This window comes from Chlorocebus sabaeus, chromosome 29 (assembly GCF_047675955.1).
Source record: "Chlorocebus sabaeus isolate Y175 chromosome 29, mChlSab1.0.hap1, whole genome shotgun sequence".
In the NCBI taxonomy this organism is placed as follows: Eukaryota; Metazoa; Chordata; class Mammalia; order Primates; family Cercopithecidae; genus Chlorocebus; species Chlorocebus sabaeus.
Genome location: NC_132932.1, coordinates 1,863,565 through 1,886,143, shown reverse-complemented (window position 1 = coordinate 1,886,143; position 22,579 = coordinate 1,863,565). Strand labels below are relative to the sequence as shown.

General features: G+C 42.9%; 1 gene segment (V, D, J or C); it reads left to right on the top strand.

Moving 5' to 3' along the window:
* Positions 1-20,556, top strand: part of LOC103231396 (T cell receptor delta constant-like) — a 45,332-nt gene extending 24,776 nt beyond the window's left edge. The window contains 5 exon segments of the C gene segment in view: positions 4,160-4,229; positions 16,939-17,217; positions 17,780-17,845; positions 18,189-18,302; positions 19,514-20,556. Coding sequence covers positions 4,160-4,229; positions 16,939-17,217; positions 17,780-17,845; positions 18,189-18,301 — 528 coding nt within the window.
* The last annotated feature ends 2,023 nt before the right edge of the window (positions 20,557-22,579 follow it).

Below are 22,579 nucleotides of genomic sequence, written 5' to 3'. Positions count from 1 at the left end.
AACAAATGTTAAGGCAGTATTCCATAAGGCAACCTGGTGCCAGGCAGTGAGCCAGAGCCTGGGAGTTGGGAAGATCTGGCCATGGCTCTGTCACTTACTAGCTTATCTTCCCTGAACCTGAAATACCTCATCCTTAAAATGGATTCAGAAGGCACTTTCTGAGCACTCACTGGATCAGGCTCTGCACGGTACGTGGTATACAGGTATGAACAAAACAGATCACTTCCCTCAAGGGTCTCGACCTAATGAAGAAGAGAGAAAAAGGGTTTTGAGTGCAAAAATAAAGATAATTACTGGATGCCATGAAAATTCTGAAAAGGGTGAGCACTTAACCCAGATCAGTTTGGGGTAGTCATTTAGGAATTCCCAGGGAAGCAAACAACTAAGCTAAGAGCCTGAAAATGCAGAGGATTTAAAGAGAGGGGCTAGGGATCAACTGGGGGATAGAAGAAGGAAAGGGCATCTTAAGCAAAGAAATATGAAAGAGCACAGAGCATTCAGGAAGTAAGTAGTTCAACGCAACTGCGTTTAAGGGAGCAAGTAAGCTAAGGTCTTGCGTTTTATACTGTTTTGTCCTGAGGATAATAGGAAGCCACCAAAAATTTTATGTATATCATTCCATAATTGCTGGAGACATAGAGTTAAAAGCATATAAGGTGGAATCCTTCCAAGATCCACCATCTGTATTAATCAACTATTTTTGTTGTAATTGTGATCTATAACAAACAACCCCAAAATTTCAATTGCTTACAGTAACAAACATGTATCACTTTTGCTCACTGGTCTGCAGGCCACCTGGACTTGGCTTCAAGATGTGAGTTGGATTTAGGTCTGTTCTATGTGTCTTCATTCTAGAGATCAGGGTGAAGCAGCAACGACTCCCTGGAGAACACTCCTTTCATCTCAAAGGATAGAGGCTAAAGAGTGCTGGTGGAGGCCAGGCACAGTGGCTCATGCCTGTAATCCCAGTACTTTGGGAGGCCGAGGTAGGCAGATCACAAGGTCAAGAGTTCAAGACCAGCCTGACCAATATTGTGAAACCCTGTCTCTACTAAAAATACAAAAATTAGCTGGGCGTGGTGGCACACACCTGTAATCCCAGCTGCTTAGGAGGCTGAGGCAGGAGAATCACTTGAATCCGGGAGACAAAGGTTGCAGTGAGACGAGATCACACCAGTACATTCCAGCATGGGCAACAGAGCAAGACTCCATCTCAAAAAAAAGAAAAAAGAGTGCTGGTGGAAACTCATGATGTGACATGTCTTGAAGCCTCAGCTTAGAACTGGCACACTAGTTTAGAACTGATACACTGAGCCAGCTTGACCTGACCTAACTATCAGGACCCTTTGATCTTGCTGGAGCTTGACTTGGAGAAAACATCTGGTTCCGGGGATTCTCAGGGGCCATATAGTGTGAAACCGAGGGGAAGTTTTTGTAAAACTCTGTAGCTCTGTGACTGGGTGGATACGCACTGTGCTATAAAACCTACAGAGACCTGTACAAAAACTTCAGGAGCAAAAGTGCCACTCATATTCTATGATTCAAAGCATAATGAAGCTCCAATGTCAATAGAGCCTGTAGTAGGAAGCCCTGCAAAGTCACATGGCAAAAAACCTGGAGGTACTTCTATTACAGGGAGGAAGTGAAGAGTTGGGAAGCCACATTCTCATCAGGATTCCCAACGTTTGTTTCCTCTAACTAATTCTATTTATACCAGTTTCTGATGGTGTGAAAGTCACCAGCTTCTTGGGAAAGTCACCAGCACTAGAAGGAGCTCAATGAGTCTCATATGGGTGAGTCAGAAGCTTACTGCATCAATCAGCTACCTCTTGCCATTTCAAAGACTAGTACCTAAGGCCAGCTACACTCAAGAGTCCAAGTGACAGTTCTTTATTCTTATCTGGTTCTCCCCATGAGGCCTTTTGCTCTATGCCATCCCATTGCATTGTCTGTTACTGAGGCCATAACATTCTTATTTTTCTCTTTTCCTATTTGCTTTTTTTTAATCAGCAAAAGAATGTTAGATTTTATATATAGAAATAACGTTCCTTGGAGTTTATGGGGCAGGCATGCAGCTGTATGTAGGGTGGAAAGTCATCACAAAGGTCGTAGGCAAAGTAGTCATAATTAAATCAAACCATGGATTTGGGTAAGACCTTCAGGGAAAGTGTGAAGATTAACCTTTTTAAATTCCTGCTCCCTGTTGCTAGATAGTAACAACAACAAAATTCATACTCTTCTTTCATGGTTAACGTTTAATAAGGTCACTTCCGACGAGCCTATCATATTACTTTGTTTTGACAGCACTAGAACAGAGATCAAAGGCAAGCAAGACCAGTGTCTTGTGAGCCCTGAGGAGAGTTTTTGAGAAGGCAATGACTGGGTCAAAACTCAGAGGTCAAACAAGATTAAAACTGAAAATCATCCGTTGAATTTGGCCAGAGCTGCTGCCTCTGATTGCACAGGTTGTGCCTTCACAAGGGCACCTGGCAGAGAGGAGAAGTGGGGCTAAGATCAAGGCGTGCTTTGCCACCAGCCAAGGCCCTGATGTGGGGCTGCAACTTCTGGACAGGGAAGGCGTTTCATAAACCACACAAAAGTGCAATCTGTTTGCCAAGCTTGAACCCAAGGGGCTATCTCTGCATTCACCCAGCACAGTCGCCTTTTCTAAATCGCACAAAACACCATGTGGGCTACTGGCCTGTAACTGGGAGGAGGTTAATGGAGAGGACAAAATTTTAAATTTACATGAAAACCCTTTGTAAACTGTATATATATTATTCAAGGGTAAAGCGGGGTAGGAAGAGGTGATTCACAAGCTTAGCAGGGGACAGGTGAAATTACAGTGACCACAAGCATTTTCTGCCTAACCCACAGCATGTGAATCTACATGAGATGTCTAAGCACCCGACAAACTCCTCAGTGGGAAACCATCTGAGGGCAGACTGGCCAGAAAGCACAGATGGGAGTGGATGTGATGATTTCTAAAAGTCCATTCTAGTCACAAACCCCAAGGCAGATTTAGCCAGTGGGGCAGAAGAGCCCCAGACAGATGCACCTGAGTCAGCTTGGCCTGACCTAACTGTCAGGACCCTTTGATCTTGCTGGAGCTTGACTTGGAGAAAACATCTGGTTCTGGGGATTCTCAGGGGCCATATAGTGTGAAACCGAGGGGAAGTTTTTGTAAAGCTCTGTAGCACTGTGACTGGGTGGATACGCACAGTGCTACAAAACCTACAGAGACCTGTACAAAAACTGCAGGGGCAAAAGTGCCATTTCCCTGGGATATCCTCAGCCTGGGTCCCACACCTCAGGACATAAAAACAGCAAGCAGCTTCCCTCCTTGCTTTGGAGTCTGGAAAGGATAGCAGGAAGCTGACTGGACCGGGGAGATGACCACGGCTGCTGACCTCTCACTCACTGCTGTTCTCCCTTGGGTAAAACTGGCATTTCTACATTTTCTTATAGCACATTTGGGGAATACAAAAAGGTATTTCCTAAAAACTATTCTTGTCTTGCTTTCATGTTGATTCTATTGCAAAAGAGAGTTATATGAGCCACCTCATACGGAATTTCTAAATTCAAACCCCTAGAGAGATTTACCCAAGTGCTTTGCTTTGTGGTTTGGGAAGATGGATTTGAAGAGAGATTGATTTGTTTGTAGGCAATCACCAGCCACAGTTGCTCATTCTAAAGCTGACTGCCCTGTAAATCACCCAGTGCTTCATGCCACCCTGTCTCTTCTTGCTGTGCCACATATTATCTGCCTTTAAAGCAGCACTGGTGGCTACAAACGCCTTAACCCTGCAGTAGTCATGAAGCCAGGACCCACCCCTTTGACAGTGCCAGCTTTCCAACACAGAGGGCTGAGTATGGGTCTAGGAAGTGAGAGCAATGTAAAACAATAGAAAGCAACAGTTCAGAGCACTGCATCAAGTGTACTGTGCTGGAAAGGTCCGCCATAGGAAATATGCTCCTCCATACTCCTCAGACAACAGCCTTCCCAAAGCAAACCTGTCCCTACCTGCAGATGATTACATCATCTATGAACAGCTGGATAAGCAACAAGTGCCATCTTTCATGGAACTGAGCCTTAAAGATACTCCGGTCCTAAAGCTAATGGGAAGAAGGTAGGTGGGAGCAGCACTGAGGTTTTTGGAACGTCCTCAAGTGCTGTGACACTGATAAACTCATCTTTGGAAAAGGAACCCGTGTGACTGTGGAACCAGGTAAGTAACTCATTTGTTTATCTGAAATTTAAGGTTAAGGCATCCTCCATCTAAGGAGGCAGAAATAATCCTGAAATGGGAAATGGGTGAAATAGCTAGTGTTGAGGAGGACTCCTGGGAAGAGGTGAAATATAGTTAATCCTTTCCATAGGAGGGGAGCAGAAGGTGTCTGTGAAAAAAGACTTTGAGGCATATGAAAGGACCCATACAGCTCAGAGGAAACAGAGAACTCTGCCCAGTTCATCGAATTCAGGTCAGGCTGTAGAAACCACAGTCATTGGCCCAGCTCCCCTGAGCAGAGTCAGAATGGACACGGAATGAGGCTGACCTGAGTCCAGATGGTTTTCCCAAGGTGATTCCAAACGTTCTGACCTCCCGTACACCAAATATATCCTTCTGGGAGAGCTCAGAACTGAATCCATCTCCTGGGCATGGAGGATGAGGCGACAGCAAGTAGTCCCTGGTGTTGTGATATTTCTCTTTAGAAGAGAATAACCTGTTCCAGACATTTGTTTCTAATTGTTTGAGGTGCAAATGAAAACTAGGTTACTAGCGAGAAATATGGGACATTCTAGTTCCCACTGAGACCAGATTCCAACCAGGACAAAGTGAATGTGTAATGCTTCCAACTAAGAAATGCTTTGTAGTCTCCAGCACACAGCCAGGAGGGTTCCCTACCACTCACCAGCGTTCAACATTTTTGCGAAGAGTGTATGGTACCACTCGCTTATTAACAGTTAGGCAGGAATCAATGCTAAGGTTGTTGAAGGATCATGCTCAACACAGAGGGCATCTTTGATGTCCTTTCAATGACATTTGCATTCAACAGTGTCTTGCTAAAAAAATCAAATAAAATAAGACAGTGGTCTCCACCTGGCAGCAGCTTCCAGTTAGATAGTGCATATTAATCTTAAGTAAGAAAACGTAATAAACCAATACAAAAACCCATTTCAAAGGTCCTAGGGAAGTCTAGCAATAGGGGTCAGTGGTCCCAAATCAGCCCAACCAGCTGCTAAAAAAGAAACAGCATGCCCTGCCCTGGCTGGGACTTTGGCACTCGGCTTAGGCTTTTCTAGGTAAAAGAAGGCTCTAGAGAGATAGGGTGGTGATGGTGGGCTCTTCTCAGAGACCAACTGGGGACAAGGCAGTTCCAGGCATATGCAGTGAAGGAGGCTGAGGAAGGGGAAGGACAGGCATGAGCATCCCCAGACCTCACACACTACAGGGAGAAAAGGGGCAGGGGCCCTGCCATCAGGAAGAGAGACACCCAAAGCTGTGCTAGCGGAGTCAGTGCAGAGATGTTCAGACTTTTTTAAAAAATCAAAATCTTAGTAAGATTTTGAAATTTTAACTAATTTGGGCCTTTGCCTTTAGACCTCATTATCCTTAAAATTTTCACTAAAATAAATCTATCCACATTTCCAACAAAGCTAAAGACTGATTATCTTAATTTCCCTTTGTTTGCCAAGTTTTTCCTAATGAATTAAGCTCCTCTGTTTACCCATTTACGTGGTCCATATTTCCCTAACTGTGGAGTGCATAGCACATGGTTTCAGATGGAGAGACATTCTTTTTACTTGCATGGATCTATCTTTTAATGGCTATCAGAATAGTACAACTAGGTTATCAAACCCATGTGATTTCAAGTTTCCTTTTAATTATATTTTAAATTAAAAAGTGAGTAAATTTGTTTAAATTATTAAGGAAATTATGACAGATGCATGTGATGAAAAAAGCGGGGGAAATGTGCTTAAATGAAGTTTGGAAAATGCTGAACTTCATATTGGTGCACTTCATCAGCCTTTGAAGTGAAAAAATAAGGGGTATCCAGAGGGGGCACGACCTAGAATATTTTGAATGGCGCCTGCTATTTTTAAGCAGCCAATATTGGATTCAAGAGACAGCACTGCAAAACCCAGGCCCTTTATCTTCTCAGAAGCCTTTTGATGCTTTTTTTCCCTTGGGAGCTTCTTTCAAGTTCGTTCTTATGGAGCTCCTGGGTAGCACAAAACTAACAGAATAGGTCTATACAAACCCACAGCTGTAGACCTCACACTTTAGTCATCTGGATAGAGTAAACCTGGAGAGGCCACTTAGCTTCATAAAACAGAACAGAGAACGGGACAAAACAGCATGGGATAAAGTAATGTAAATGTGTACTTCTACGGTAACAACAGCAGCAGCAGGGAAAAGGGGCATGGTCGCTGGGAACATGTGCATGGAAGCGGGCCATGTGAGGGACTTTGAATGCAATCTATTATTTTATGTCATAATTATGTAACTACCACTCTTTGAGTGCCTACCACTTATTAGGCCACAGCACTAAGTCCTTTAATGAATGTGATTTCACTCAGTCCTCACAACGATCATGTGGAATTGAGGTACCATGATTTGCCTTTAATGGATCAGGAAACTGAATCTCAAAGGGGTTCCTCAAGATCACACAGCTTAGTAAAGTCATCATTTGAAGCACCTGCTTGATGCCAGAATCTGTGCTCTTAAGAACTCTGCTCTTCCATCAGGACTACAGCTAGACTAGGGCATGTGTGGAGGTTTCTCCTGTCTGGCCCAGCCTCTGTCTCAGGCCTCTAATGAGCTCCTTTTCAAGCTGAATCAGAAACAACAGTTATGCCACTTCCCTTCCAGTGCCATCCCCATCACTTCTCTCACCAAGGAAGAACTTCTGAACCCTCGCCAAAACTAGTTACCCAAAGCAGCATTCCCCTTCCCCAGGAGGAGCTAGGTGAGGCCCATCTCTCACATTACACCCCTGGAGACCTAGGGTCCCTAAATACAGAAGGTCCAGACGATGATCAGAGCATCACTCTTTCCCTCAAGAAAAGGAGTTCACATAATTCTGGCCTCATCAAGATGTCTCCCAGATTCTAAGAGATGACCTTCCCATTCCTCCAGACCCACTAGCCCTTGTTCTGGCATCTGGCATTCCCTGTCACTCCCAGTGAGCATCTCCCAGAACAGAGCCTTTGCACCTGCAAGTCCTTCCACCTGGAGCCATTTTCTCCCAGGCACTCACACAGTTTTCTCCCTCTCCTCCTCCAGGTCTCCACTCAAATGTCATTTCCAGTGAATCCTTTCCCTACCACCTCATGTCACTCTGAAGACCCCTTTCCCTGCTTTATGTAGAGCCCTCATGTCTACTTGAAACTTTGTATGCTCGTTTGCTGTCTGTTTCCCTTGCTCTGTGAGAGAAAGGACTTCGAGTTGTTTCTTACTGCATCTACGAATACACTGAAAGCACTAAATAAACATTTGTTGAATGAGTGGATGAATAAATAAAGGAATGAATGAATCAGAGAAAAAGTCAGCTGTGGTGTAAAGCTAAAGAAAAGAAAAATGAAAGGAAGCTGATAACCTACAGAGCCAAGCCCGAGTCCTGGCTCTGCAACCCATCACAGGTCACTGCCACTACGTGCCAGGCACTATTCTGGGTGCCAGGGAATCCACGTGAACAAAGCAGGCATGAATTTCTGCCATATTGGAGCTTATTTTTTAATAAATAAATAAAATATACAGTATGTTAGGGTGTAAATATACAGTATGTTAGGGTAATAAGCCCTGAGAAGAAAAATAAAGCCGGGAAGGAGAATAAAGGGGACTAGTGAGAGGGACAGTGTGCAGTTTTAAACAGAAGAGTCACAGAAGGTCTCACTGGAAAGGGGACAGTTGAGCAGAGACCCGAGGAAGTGGTAAAGTGAGAGCCATCCAGACCTCTGGAGGAAGAGCACTTCCAGGCAGAGGGGACACAGTGCTGCCTGGCGTGTGTGGCTGGAGGAGGGGAGGGAGTGACGGGGAGAGAATGTGAAAATGAAGTCAGATTGGTGATGGGTTGGGGATAGGGTGGCTTGTAGGCCACTGTAAGGACTTCTGCTTTTGAATTCTAAAGGGAAGATTGGAGAGTGGAATGGAAGTCACATGTAACCTAGAGAAAAGATCTAGAGAGACAGAAATGTGAATACCAGTCCTTACCCATGGCCCTAAGAAGTGGGCACCCTCTTCATATCACATAACACCAAAAAAATAGCTTCTGTTCTTTTTCAGCAACCTGTCCCAACAACCCGTCCTGCTTGGGAGCTCTGTTCTTAGTGCAATTACATTCCCCAAGCTTCAAGTAAAATGTATCTTCTCTGAGTTTAGCCCTAATAAACATTCTAATAATTACACCGAGGCTCTCTACTTCACAGATGCTGTATCTAATCTTATAAGCTATAATACAGAAGATGTTATCCTCACTTCGTAGAGAAGCCAGATAAAGCTCAGTGAGTTTAAGGAACTTGGCCAAGATTACACACTTGGAAAGGGACAGAGTCAAAACTAGGTTTGGGATCCTCTGACATCTTTCTACTTCACAACAACTAGGAACCACCCTTCATGTTAGTGATCCTCCAGCTATGATCTACAGTCTTTTAAGGATGGTAAACTGATCTGAAAAATTCATATTCCCTCCTTGGTTTTTATGGGTGACATACAGGCAATCTCATAGATTCTGATGTTCACATATGACAGAAATTAATTTGACTGTCACTTCTAAGTGTGAGTGTGTCATTGAAGCTTGCTAAAATTTGGTATGCATGAATGTGTTATTAAAATGGATGGAAAAACTTAATTCTATGTTGTACTAAGCAGTCTGGCTTCTGCACAATACTTGGCAATGATGCAAAACTCTCAGATATGAAATAAATTTCACCTAAAAGGTTGGAATGCATGGTATATATAACCTGGTAGGTCCCTGTCCCACCTAAGTGTAGCCCAAAGGTGGAGAACCACTACTCTATGACCAATGTCCCACCCTTCTTTCCTCCTGACCAAACCAAAAAACATCTTTCCAGTCTATATTCATTCTCTCTTATTTGAGCACAAATTCTGTCAGATTTTAATACGGGCAAAACTTGGATTTCTATTTGACACTAGAGGCACCTCTTGTTCCATCCTGAAGGACAACCTGTAAGACTGAGGAGAAGAGGTTAGGCCAGATAGGATAGAAAATAGCTTGCGATGAATATCACATGGCTTGGCAACTGGGGCTAGGGCTCCCGTAAAGGGAAAAGCAAGGTAGTTTTTGGATTAGGTATGTCAGCTGTGCCAGACCACTGATCTTTGGCAAAGGAACCTATCTGGAGGTAGAAAGACGTAAGTAACCTACTTTTCCTTCTTATGACCACTATGTTTGGCAATTATATTTTTTAAATATTTATCTAAGTCACCAGGTTGGGAAGCAGTGCTCCAGTAGGTAATATATCATGGGATGGCTTGAGGAACAGGAACTGAGTTTCCGATAAAATTCAGGATGGCATCTGTGCTTCAGCGAGCCATCTTGATCCATTGTCCTTCCTAGAGAGTTTCTATTCCCTCTACCTGACTCTAGAAAGCTAGCCTCCTCAACATCCATGCATCCACCATGTACAGATCTAGGCCACCACTGTGATCAGATCCACATGACAGCACTTCTCGGTGGTGGACACAAGGTGAAATGAGAAGCACGCTGAACCAGTATATCAGAGACCAAGTTCCAATCCATCCAATGCATTAACTGACAGTGCATTATCTGACAAACTCTGTGATTTAACTGCACTGAACTATAGTTTCCTTATAGTTAAATGAAGGATTTCCAAGTTGTCTTCCAGCCCTTGCCCACTATGATCCCGATTATCCCCAGACCAATTCTTATGAACAATTGGGAGAAAAAGCAAGGAAACCCAGTAGTGTGACTGTCCTACCCAGTAGGAATTCTGTGATTTAATGGGGAAAAAAAGCACTGGAAAGGGAGTGAAAACTCTCCCTATGCATCCCTTAATTAGCCCTCGTGTGATCACAGAGGTTTGGAAAAATGATGCCTTGAGACCCCTTTCAGTCCTATCATCTATTACTCTGATTCAGGGGCTGGAAACTGGAAACTGAGTAAAGCTCGCCCAACTCAGTCACTCGCTTAACCACCTTTACAGTGACTTTGTCTGTAAAATGGATCTAAAAATATCACCTCACAGGGTTTATTTCAGTAACTTTGTTGAAGCAGTATAAACACCAGCTTTTTAAGTAGAAAAGTATTTATACAAGTGATAGTCATCTGTGATTATTATAATCCTTTGGATAAACCCCAAGTCTTTTGCATCAATGGCTCTTGCTCCAACCACTGTGCCTTTCCACCTCTCACTGAGGCACAATCCTGTTGTGATTGATTTAGTTGAGGCTTATAGTTATGGTTCCGCCTACAATGGCCATTTAGCAATTCTCAGCAAAATATGTGAAAATGTTACCCTGAAGCAAGATCTGGGAGTAAGAGATGGCAGGTTGAGGAGATAATAGCAGAAAATCTAAGGAATTGCCTAAGTGTCAAAACTCAGAAGATAGCAGACATCAAAAACGCTGCCAAAATATAATGCTCAGATCTCAGAAACCCTTGCAAAGCTCTGTCTCCAGCTACACCCTTTCTGCTCCACCCACCCACTTCCAAACAGATGAATTAGACTGACAGGGAGCAAATAGGTAGCAAGGTTTTTTGTAATGATGCCTGCAGTAGTGCTTTCACAGCACAACTCTTCTTTGGAAAGGGAACTCAACTCATCGTGGAACCAGGTAAGTTATGCATTTTACTACAGCTTAGTGTGTATATTCCTTTAGAGTTGTTGTAGCATAGTACTGAATGAGTGGGGCTTCCTGGGAAGTGAAAAGTGCTAAATTAGAAACCCATTGTTTGTTGCAAATGGTAGGGGTAAAATTTGGGAGCAAATGCATTAGATTTCTCTCAAGACAATATTCTGTATATGCTTGGAAATTCCATTCTGAGGCTTGGTGTTGATAAGTTTTTTACAACTACTGAAAAAAAGCCCTAGGTCAGGCTTCTAGTTTTGGGCTCCCTGGAACCAGGAAAAAAGCAAGCTGTGGTTGAGGAGGGTCTCTCCAGTATTTATGAGGGATAAAAGTCATGGTCACAGTGTAGGAAGAGGTAAGGTTAGAAAGAAAAAATGTATTATGAAAGAAGGAGTTTTAAAAAGAGAATCTCTCTCTCTCTCTCTCTCTCTCTCTCTCTGATGATAAGAAGCCAACCTTGCCTTTGTCACTTTTTTCTGAGAACTTGCATTAAACCAACATAACTGGCTCAGATTAAATGGTTCTCAGGGTCCCATCCTGGCCTGGATCTGCTGAGAGCCGTTATCTGCCCACCTCTCCTGTTAGCCCTGAAACTGGGGACTCTGCACAATAGCTCAGGATCCTGCATCCAATGTAGAAACACAGCTACCAACTCCAGGACAATAGAGAAGTCGTGGTCCCCTACTGGAGCCATTGTCTACTGGTAGCCTGCTCCAGTGTTTGGAAATCCAGGGACTATATTCTGGAAGTTTGGGTAGCTGTCAACAGTCAATCACTGAGACCAGTTCAGAGAATAGCCTTCAGACACCTTCCAAAATGCCAAGTCCATTGGGAGAGCCATTACCTCTTGCATGATTAGGTATTAATTTTGTTTATTCAAAGGAAATAAATAAGTAGGGAATGGTACATGAATGTGGCTAGGCTATCTGACAAAAAGTCCAAAAAGTGACTGGTACTATCAACATGGTCTCTGCCTCTCAGAGAATGCTGTAAACCTATAGGGGTTCTCCACTGCCTGTTGCTTCCAGGGAAATGGTAGAAATTGCCGAGTTTTCTTATCTTTGAGGGGAGAGAGACTAGAGCACTAAAAAGGAGGGAAACAGAATCATGTTGTAGCTGATTTCAGTCTGATTGATGGTTAGCAAATTGCATCTGAGCAAAAAATATTGTGTTTCATTTTCCCCTAAAATCATTTCCACTTGAAATTTGGAATTATCTGTAGTGTTAGAATCAAATCTTTGAGGCTGTGCCTTTGGGAGTCTTAGGGAAGAAGGAAATTGATGAAACTGATGCTTAGCCCCTCTGCCAGGATGCTGACCATGCTCCCCAATGACACTCCATTAGCTTCTCTGGTTTTCTTCTCCTGCAGTGATGAAATGTAATATGACGATGTGAAGCTCAGGTAGGGGATGTGAAAATTTTCAAATCAAGCCCCAAGTCCTTAAAGTTTTGACAGTGAATAATGGTCCTACACAACTGTCATTCTCTTTTGCCAGGCTCTAACCCAAAGAGCTTGATTTTTGGTCATGAGGCAGAGTAATTCACATGGTCTTTAAGTTACATTTCACATGATGACTGCATGCTCTTGAAGCTTATATCTGTATCCAGATTCAGGAGAAATTATAAAACAAAAATAAGCAATGCAAAGCAAGCACTGGCTTCTCACACAGTACGAGTGGGCTCCCCCAGCAGTGACCAATTTCTTGTTCAACCCTCAGGTCCTTAGAAAGCCTTTAACCAAGCTCAGGGAATTAGAAAGCAGGTTTGTTATTATTGTGAGACTCAGTCTGAGTGATGGGGGAAATTAGGTTTCTAATCAAAATTCTGTACTGGTGACCCAAGAGAATGGAACCAGAGTATAAGAGTGGAACCTGTTTCTATAACTCTCCTCTCCTCAACCTAACATTTGTTGTAAGAAAGGTCAAGTTGAGTGCTCCAAGCTATTATGTTCTTCTTGGATGCCCCTCTCAATAAACTGGGAGTCAAATTTTCCATCATGAAGACAGCTATTGCTCACCTGCCACCTTCTTCTCTTGCTCTGTCTCAGCCCTGCCCTGGTATCTCTTGGATGGGGATTTCACCCTCACATCTCTATCCAGCAGTTCAACTATTATTAGCTTCAAAGGGAACTGAGACTCTGTGTACTCAGCCCCGCGGTCTCATCAAAAGCAGCTTTGTAGTTCACTGAGCTGTGGGGTCTCTAGGCTGAGACCTGAAGCTGGGGGGCAGGGCACAGATGTTACAGCCCAGGCCCCAGGGCCAGCTCTAGGCTAGTTACCTGTGAGGCACTGTCATAATGTGCTCCTGGGACACCCGACAGATGTTTTTTGGAACTGGCACCAAACTCTTCGTGGAGCCCCGTGAGTTTATCTTTTTCCTATATTTCTAGGGATAATTTGAGTCCTGGCACTAGGGCTGTAATCCAGTTTGCATTATAAATTATAACTAGTAAATGAAATTGTAATAAGGAGACAGAGTATTGCAGACGTGAAGTAAGCCAGAGTGAACACACTAGACTGAGTCACTTAAGTAACGCTGTAACTCCTTTTATTTTAATATATGTATATAGTATATATTAAAACAATACCCCCCATTTACTTCTGAAATCTTCAGAGCAGCTCAAAAAAACACAAAGAAATCTAGAAGAACTACACTAAGAGTTGGAGCATTCAGGTGCAGGGGAGACAGTGGGAGGGATACTCGGGCCGCAATTCCTCAGGAAGCTGCTTCATCTCTGCACATCCCTTTGGCTAAACTAACTAGTATGCATGCCTCCTTGCAAACTGAAAACGAATGTCCTGCAGATTGGAAGATTCTGGAGAAAGGTAGTTAGCATGGTCAGAGTAATTAGGTAGAACAAACTTTTATTTCAGGATTTAAGTTAAATCCCATATTGGCAGAAAGTCTGGAAATTCTGAGCGACATTTATTCCAGACGTTGCCATTCTTAGGGGATCAGTAGGACTCTCTATGTGAATCTAAAACATAGGTGACTTCTAAGTTTATAAATTAAGAAAGACTGTTCAGGAATGGTATACACTTTTTTGGTATTGTTTACCAGCACATAACTTAGCAATATATTGGTGTTCATAAAAAGAGAAAGTCTGACAATAAAGCAATTTTCCAAAGAAATAGCACTTGAAGCACATGTTGCAATGTAATTATATTTGTGGACCAAGAAAAAAAGACTACAAGTTCTTCAAAGATAAACAATTAAATCTTTAATCTAAATTTTGGACTACAGTTTCATACAGCTTCACGTTTGGGTTTAAGTCAAATACAAAATAGACTAGGATGCATATGGCAACTATATTGAGTGCATTCCAGTTTTTGAAAAGGTTTAATTCAGTCAGACATCTGTTTCTTTGGTTACCAAGATGCCATAGGATGGATTCAATAAGACAGTTTTCTTTCAAACAATCGCTTTGAAAATATAAACATTAATGTAGAAAGAGAGATTCAGAAAAATGTTTTATCAAGTCAATGCATTATGCTCTATCTGAAATGCTGACTAATAGATTCAGAGCACAATATCTTAAGTGCATGACCTTCTTCAGACATGTCTTTTCAATTATATTGTATTATTCAAATTACTCAAACCCAATCTCCCCAACCAAAGTGACGATTTGACAACTGCCTGATGAAATTAGATTTTAAAATTCTAGGAAGCCTTAATTATCCAACTAAATCAGACTAAGATTAAGGGATACTCTTAAATAAAAAAGGAAATAGGGTGTTTATTTTATGGACAAGTTTCTTTGGTAACTTGTAACTCCCTTGAAAGTCAGCCAGAGTATGTCTCAAACCAAAGTCAAAACAGTGAGCAAGAAGTGTCGCACTTATGAAGGGAGGTGAGTGAGCAATGCGTGTGGTTTCCAACCGTTAATGCTACAGTTATCAGTTTCTGTTATCAGTGGCTTCAGCTATGCAAGGAAACCAAACAGGAAGTTTTCTCAAGCAGGTTGAAAGCAGGTTCCAAGAAAGCCCTTTAAAAAATTTCTAATCCTCTCAATTGTCTAGAACCAAAGCCAAAAACATAAGGAACCAGATTCTTAGAAATGAGTTTCCTGCCCTGAGTGACTGAAACAGAATCAGTCTTTTAGCTGAGCTTCTCAGCAGAGGAAATGGGGAGGATGATGAGGTAGTGATGAGGGGGTTTCTCTGAATAGTTGATTTTCTAGGAAAACCTTGATCAACTTTGGTCCATTTACAAAGCCATGATCAGCAGGAACTTCCTGACTAGCAATCGCTCCCTCTTAACCAGATATAACCAGTTGATATGGCAGTAGCTCTACTGCCATGAACCTCATAGCTGAAACCTACATTCAGATTCAGGATAAAGCATTAGAAAAATTATTTATTTTCATACAAAAAATTAGCCTGTGGTGGTGTGCACCTGTGGTCCCAGCTACTCAGGAAACTGAGGCTGGAGGAGAGTATGAGCCAGGAGGTGGAGGTTGCAATGAGATGATATTGGGCCACTTCACTCCAGCCTGGGTGACAGAGAAAGACCCTGTCTCAAAAACAAAGGAAAAGAAAAATTACTTATTTTCCATTTACACATTCATTACCAACTTTTTGTTCAGCAATACCTAATGTCTTGATTATAGACCATAGTAGATAAAAATACACTAGAATTCAACATATTTTTCATTTGATATCAAGAAGCCAAATTCACCTAAGTTTCAAATACTAAGGGCCAAATTTACAGGAGCAATTAATATTGAAAGTCAGCATTAAATTTAGAGTTGAAAATATATCTAGCTCATCATTCACAGGTTAGTTGTCTCTCTTGGTTTCAGGTATTAGCAGGGTTCTTTCTTTAACAGTTATTTGAAGATAGCCTAAGAATCTAAGTCTCTATGGACATAACATTTATCACAATTCAAAAACTTCAGTGAGGCACTGTGAAAGAATCATCACTACCTCTCTCAAAGTTTCAAGACTTGTGGTCTTAAGGAAAGAAAGGGATGCATTCACAGGGTGGTAGTCCAAAGTGAGGCACAAAAGAAGAGAAGGCCAGGAGGGAACCCAATCCTGGGACCAACATTTCACGGTTCCTCTTAGATTAAAGCAAGAATGAACGGGCTTAAATTGGTTTTATTTCTTTAAGGACTTCCTGAAAATGGTCATTGCTATCCTCTGATTAAAGACTCAAAAGGAAACTGTACAGTAGTCAGTCCCCTATAGAAGAACGAGTTATTCACCTAGAGGCAGAAACATGTACCACCTGCCTTCAGCAGATCCCTTTCCAGCAGATCCGGAAGGGATGGCACCCTTCCATGACCCCAACATTGCCATCCTCAGAGCCTCTGAGCTAGTTATGCAGTCCTTCTCAGACTCTTAATTCTTTAAGTGACAGAATGCAGAGCATGAGCACCTGCCCTGATCTACCATCCAAGTGCCCATGCATTTACAAAAAACCAACCGGTACAGACAGATATTCAGCCTGACCTAGATTGTCCAGAGGATTGATTAATAAAACACAGATAATCGGCCAGATGCGGTAGTTCTGCCTGTAATCCCAGCACTTTGGGAGGCCGAGGCGGGCAGATCACCCGAGGTCCGGAGTTCAAGATCAACCTGACCAATATGGAGAAACCCTGTCTCTACTAAAAATACAAAAAATTAGCTGAGCATAGTGGTGCATGCCTGTAATCCCAGCTACTAGGGAGGCTGAGGCAGGAGAATCCCTTGAACCCGGGAGGTGGAGGTTGCAGTGAGCCGAGATTGCGCCATTGCACTCCAGCCTGGGCAACAAGAGTAAAACTCCATCTCAAAAAAAAAAAAGAAAAAGAAAAAGAAAAAATCCACAGATAATCGAAACCCAGATGATCCAGAAACTTCTTTGTAGTAATTATTTTCCATCTGTGCTTCCAGCCCTATCTCCTAGCAGCTCCTAACTAGAAGTCAAACTCACTGCCTTTCATTTCTGCTCCCCTTGCCTGTCCTTTAACAGAGGTGCTAAGGCCCAGGTCACTAACAGGATGCATGGAGGTCTGAATTGTAGTGTTTGGCTGCAGGGTAATCAAGGTAATCACCACTGTTTAGCCCCCACAAGTTGTGAGTAATCATCTCACCTAATAAGTTGATTATATTTGCAGAAAGACAACCTCATACCAAGCCATCCGTTTTCGTCATGAAAAATGGAACAAATGTCGCTTGTCTGGTGAAGGACTTCTACCCCAAGGATATAAGAATAAATCTCGAGTCATCCAAGAAGATAACAGAGTTTGATCCTGCTATTGTCGTCTCTCCCAGCGGGAAGTACAATGCTATCAAGCTTGGTCAATATGGAGATTCAAATTCAGTGACATGTTCAGTTCAACACAACAAGGAACTTGTTTACTCCACTGACTTTGAAGTGAAGACAAATTCTACAGGTAGGCCATTTCTGGCTTCAAGGGGCTAGAGATTATGGGGAACAAGAATTGGGTGAAAGGAAAGTTAGAGATGTAACTGTGGACAAATCATTCTCAATATAGCATCATGCTGGAAATAAGACTTAGGCCCAACTGTAGCCTGCCATTGGCAGGGGAGGGAAATGCTTGGCATCCCTAAGATGGAATCTAAAATAAAGCCCATCTTATTTCATCCTCATCTCTCCTCTTTACCAACCACTGTCCCCTTCATACTAGACCCTGGGATTGAAAGCCCACGTGCAGCCTAATTCAGTGCTAAATTCCAACAAAGGGCAATGTGGCCTCTCATGGGGCTAAGATCCTAGTTCTTCCCACATAGTGGTGTGCCTGGATGTTGACCTCATGGTACAATGAAAAAGGCTGGAATGGGAAGCATGTTGTATAATTAGCTATGTGACCTTAACCAAGTCACATTCCATGGTCCTCAGTTCACTCACCCAAAGTCTCCTCCAGTTTTAAAACCCTACAATCCTGTGAGCCTCTTCATTCCCAATGTAACGCTGACCACTGCTGTCTGTTCCAGATCACCCAAAACCAACGGAAACTGAAAACACAAAGCAACCTTCAAAGAGCTGCCATGAACCCAAAGGTTAGTTCAAATCAAAGGGCCAATTTCAGAATCAAGGGTTAAAGCAAACTCTGTAGTTGTCCACTGGGGCCAAAAAGTATCAGATTTCAAAAGAAAACACAAATGATGCTGAGCCCAGTCGGCTCTGTGGAGCCTCTGACTCTCCCAGCAGAGCTTGCCTGGCTGGGTGTCAGCAGCAGCCTAAGGTCTCTGAGGGCTGGCTATCTGGCACCACGCTGGGCTTGCAGGCCAGAAAGAATTAGGCAGACTTGGGGTAGGCTGATATCAGTGTTACAGGCCCAATTTCTGGAAGGGAATTTAATCTCTCCCTGAAGCCACCCTCTTCACTCTTGTTCAACCATAGTTCATGCCGAGAAGGTGAACATGATGTCTCTCACAGTGCTGGGACTACGAATGCTGTTTGCAAAGAGTGTTGCCATCAATTTTCTCTTGACTGCCAAGTTACTTTTCTTGTAAGGTAAGAATTAGCCGCTTCTTATTCCTATCTCTACCCACACTGTCCTGCACATGGGGAAAGGGGATTTAGAAATGGTAAGAAACCAAGAAGCATTGGAAAAGGAAAATAGAGACATATTTAGAATTAATAAGGTAGGCTATCTCAGCTACTCAGCAAAACAGCACCCCATCTCCTGTTATCCTTTCATTTTAAGTCAGACTGAAACCCATTAGGTAGTATAATGTACTATTTTTCTAATATGCCAGACAATAACCCTCACCTTCACCCCAGGGAGAAAACAGAAGATAAATAAAGAGAATTCATCTTCTTTAACTGCTATTTTGTTCATTGACCAAGAGGCCATGGGTTATTTGCAAGGCCACAAGTAAAGCTTTGCCTGAAGAATATCCAGAGGAAGCAGAGCCTATCTTTGTCCTGATAAAGGGAATGCCAGCTCACACTCCTTAATCATAGGACCAGCCTATCTATGGGTGGATCAGCCTGTCTTTGGGATGAACCTACACACAGCATTAGTAGTGAACAGCTCACTATTACCTACTCAGGATGTATACACAGTTAGGTCTGAGATGTCAATTATTTGCCTGTTACTTGCATTCCATTCTCAGATAGTCTCGTACACAAAATTGAAACCAGGGCCTGGGTTTGTGTGTGAAGCTCCTCCCCGTCACTCCTTCTGCAATACTCACAAATGCTCATCAACCCCAGCTCCTGTTCTAAGAACAACCCTAGACTTAGAGTACTTGACTGACCTGACCCAGACAGTAAACATACCCAGTCATCTCCAAATGGGTGTCCAGCTCACCTGTTATTTTACTAACAGTCTCAGGGACACAGGCAGTGTGGCTGGATAAAAAGAGGGCTACGCTAAGAGTCAGAAGATCTGAGTTTTATCTTGATTTTGACATTAACTTACATGTTACCTTAGCCAAGTTGCTTCATCTCTCTGGGCCTGGGTTTTTGCATCTGTAAAACAAATGAGTTAAAAAATAATAATAATCAAAGGAGAACAAAAGAGTTTCATGACTTATGCCAACACTGATAGCTGAACTAGCTAAGTTATTGCCATGTGTAGATGGAAAATGAGCCACAATAGATTAGTGATGTCTGCAATGGCATAGCATAGCAAGTACTGGCCACCCCCAGACTACATGAACCCTGCGATTCCTTCTAGCACTGGCCGTCTATTCTATAACAACTTTCTTCACTTGCAGGCTGACTGGCATGAGAAAGCTACACTCCTGAAGAAACCAAAGGCTTACAAAAATGCATCTCCTTGGCTTCTGACTTCTTGATGATTCAAGTGGACCTGTCATAGCCTTGTTAAAATGGCTGCTAGCCCAACCAATTTTTCTTCGAAGACAACAAACCCAGCTCATCCTCCGGCTTGGTGGGAAGACAAAAGTCCTGGGGAAGGGGGATTTATGTCCTAACTGCTTTATATGCTGTTTTGATACAGCGATAGAAGGATACAAAAAGATATAGGACACTTTTGTTACTCCTACAACTGATACACTTTGAAAACGACGTTTTGTTCTTTTTGACTTTCTTTACCTTTTGAAGTAGAAAGTGAGAACCAAAAGGTTCACAGCTTCATTCCTCATGAGGAAAATAGGCCCTGGGAGAAGAGCGGGTGCCCTTTTATCTAAACATGGAAGACTCTGCTCAACTGAGCACTGGATTTGCTACAAACCAGCATCATCTTCTTCCTCCTGTCCTCACAGCTCGTCCCATTCTCTATGTTCACTTCAGAGCCACACTAGAGATTCTGCATGGCATGGAAGGGGGCAAAGTTTTAGCACTTTCTGCATCTCCTAGTACTTTACAAATGAAATTACATTTGAATTCGCTAATACTTTATGAGCAGGCAATGGGGTTTCCAAAATCTCATCTAAATACTCTCTAGACTATTAGCAAAAATCAGAGTAAAATACAGAGGAAAGGCACTGCTTTCTGTTAATTGATTTAACATGCATAAATTAGCTTGCTCTGAGTTCCAGGCACTGTACTGAGAGTACAAAGAAGACATAAGTCTGCTTTCAAGCAACTCCCTGTGAAAGTGTTTTTGAAGGGAGGAACAGAAATGAGACCCCTATCTTTCTCTACAAAAACAACATTTTTACTGTCTTTTGCCTGCCAATCTGTGTTTGAAACCATTGCACACTGATTCTCTGGCCTGGTACTTTGGTATTGATGGTTTTCTGCCTTTCTTCTCAGCTCCTGCCTCTGTTGCATTTATTAAACTGCATTGTGTGCACCTTGCCTCTGGCTTTACTCTTTGCAGATCACCACAGGGGGAAAGGCAGCTCTGTGAGCTCACTATTAGTCAGCCAAAAGCCAAACCGAACTTACGCATCACACCACAGTTTCCTGAGCCCCAAGCCTACAGAGGCCCTGCCTTGGAGACCCAGCCTCGGGTTTCCTGCTGTGTCTGCTGATGCCGCTGTTACAGCAAGAACAACAGCAGCACCTGCAGTGTGGCCAATGACCTCTGCTACTCCCACGTCAGGAAGGCCACAGCTTTGTCCAGGAGCAGGGCTCAGGGCCCTGGCAACCCATTATTGTGGTTCCTCAGCACCTATGTGAAGTGTCAAGTGGGGGTTTATGAGGTAACAAGTGAAGGAGTGACTGTCGCCAACAACTTCCCTTGTCATGACTGACTGCAGACTCCCCCATCATGTGTACTACACCTTGCATGTGTAAAGAATGCTGATTTCCAAAACATTCACAAGTTACCTTGTGTAGTATTAGGGTGTTTCTTCTGAAGTTATTAGGAAAAAAAAGATCATATTCTCATTTTTCAGATTAAAAAAATGCCCTTTCCTCAAAAAAGTATGTACCTTGTCCAGAGTCATTCAGTGAGGCAGGGATATTGCTGGGAGTAGAACCAAGGTCTCAAGATTTTCAGTACGAAGCTCCTGCTATAAGAGCATATTGCATCCCCAAATGAGGACAGGATGTCAATGTGAGTATCAGCTAGAATGAACTTCAGGATTGTCCCATATTTAGCATATAAATGAGCCACCCTCTAGCCCACTACGCCAGAAAAAAAAAAAAACCTGGCATATCACAGGACCATGAATTTCTCAAACCAAAAGGAGCCTCCAGAGAAGATTCAAGGCAAGAGCCAGGAGGAATTATGGCTGCTTTCTGATCTGGGGCCATGATATATGAACTGTGAGATGGACATGTGACACACTCAGTAGGCATTAGAACAGAAGCCCCAGAAAGCCAAGCCACATGCCCAAGGCCTTTGGCTCCCTCATCCCCTGTTCTTTCCATTGCTCCATATAGTGGCTACTCTTGTCCAGTGTTTCTGAAGAGGACATAAACTGCTGCCCAAACCACTCACTGATAGAGCCACGTAGGGTGCAGCTGCCAGAGAGAGCCCTGGAAGTGTAACGCTGCATTTCTGCGCCCGTCATTAGCCAGCTATACGACTTTGAGAATGTCCACCACGTCTCTGGACTGCAGTGTAGTTTCTATAAAATAATGTGTAAGGCCTCTTCCATTTCTAAGATTACATCTAATAACTCTAATAGTTCTATTAAGGCAGATAATTCAAGAGAAGAGGAAGGAAGGACTGATTCCCAGGGACTGAGGGTATGTATCTATTTCAACATCACATAGTCAGTTTGCCCCAGAGGAAATTTTCTCTGCTGGAGACACCACTGAGCTCCAAACTCAGGGACTTGGCAGCTGGAATTCTGGAAGTCACAACTTTCCGGGAGAGCCTCAGTGCTCTTCAGTGAAAAAAAAAAAGAAAATGTTCTCCAAATAAAATAAGTAAAATAGAGGTGTCAAAGAACATCAAAAAGAAGGCGGTTAGATATAAAAAGATGCAAAAAAAAAAAAAAAAGTAAATTGGTGAAAAGTCTTTTGAGTAAATAACTTTGTGTCTAACTTTTTTTTTTTTTTGAGACAGAATCTCAGAATCTGTCACCCAGGTTGGAATGCAGTGGAACCACCTCGGCTCACTGCAACCTCTGCCTCCCAGGTTCAAGCGATTATTGTGCCTCAGCCTCCCGAGTAGCTGGGACTACAGGTGCAAGCCACCACACCTGGCTAATTCTTGTATTTCTAGTAGAGACGGGGCTTCGCCATGTTGGCCAAGCTGGTCTTGAACTCCTGGCCTCAACTGATCTGCCTGCCTCAGCCTCCCAAAGTGTTGGGATTATAGGCATGAGCCACCACATCTGGCCCTAATTTAATTCTGAAATGAAAACAGACCAATTCATAATAATGGATAAATGATGGTGGTGACTAAAATAAAGACACCA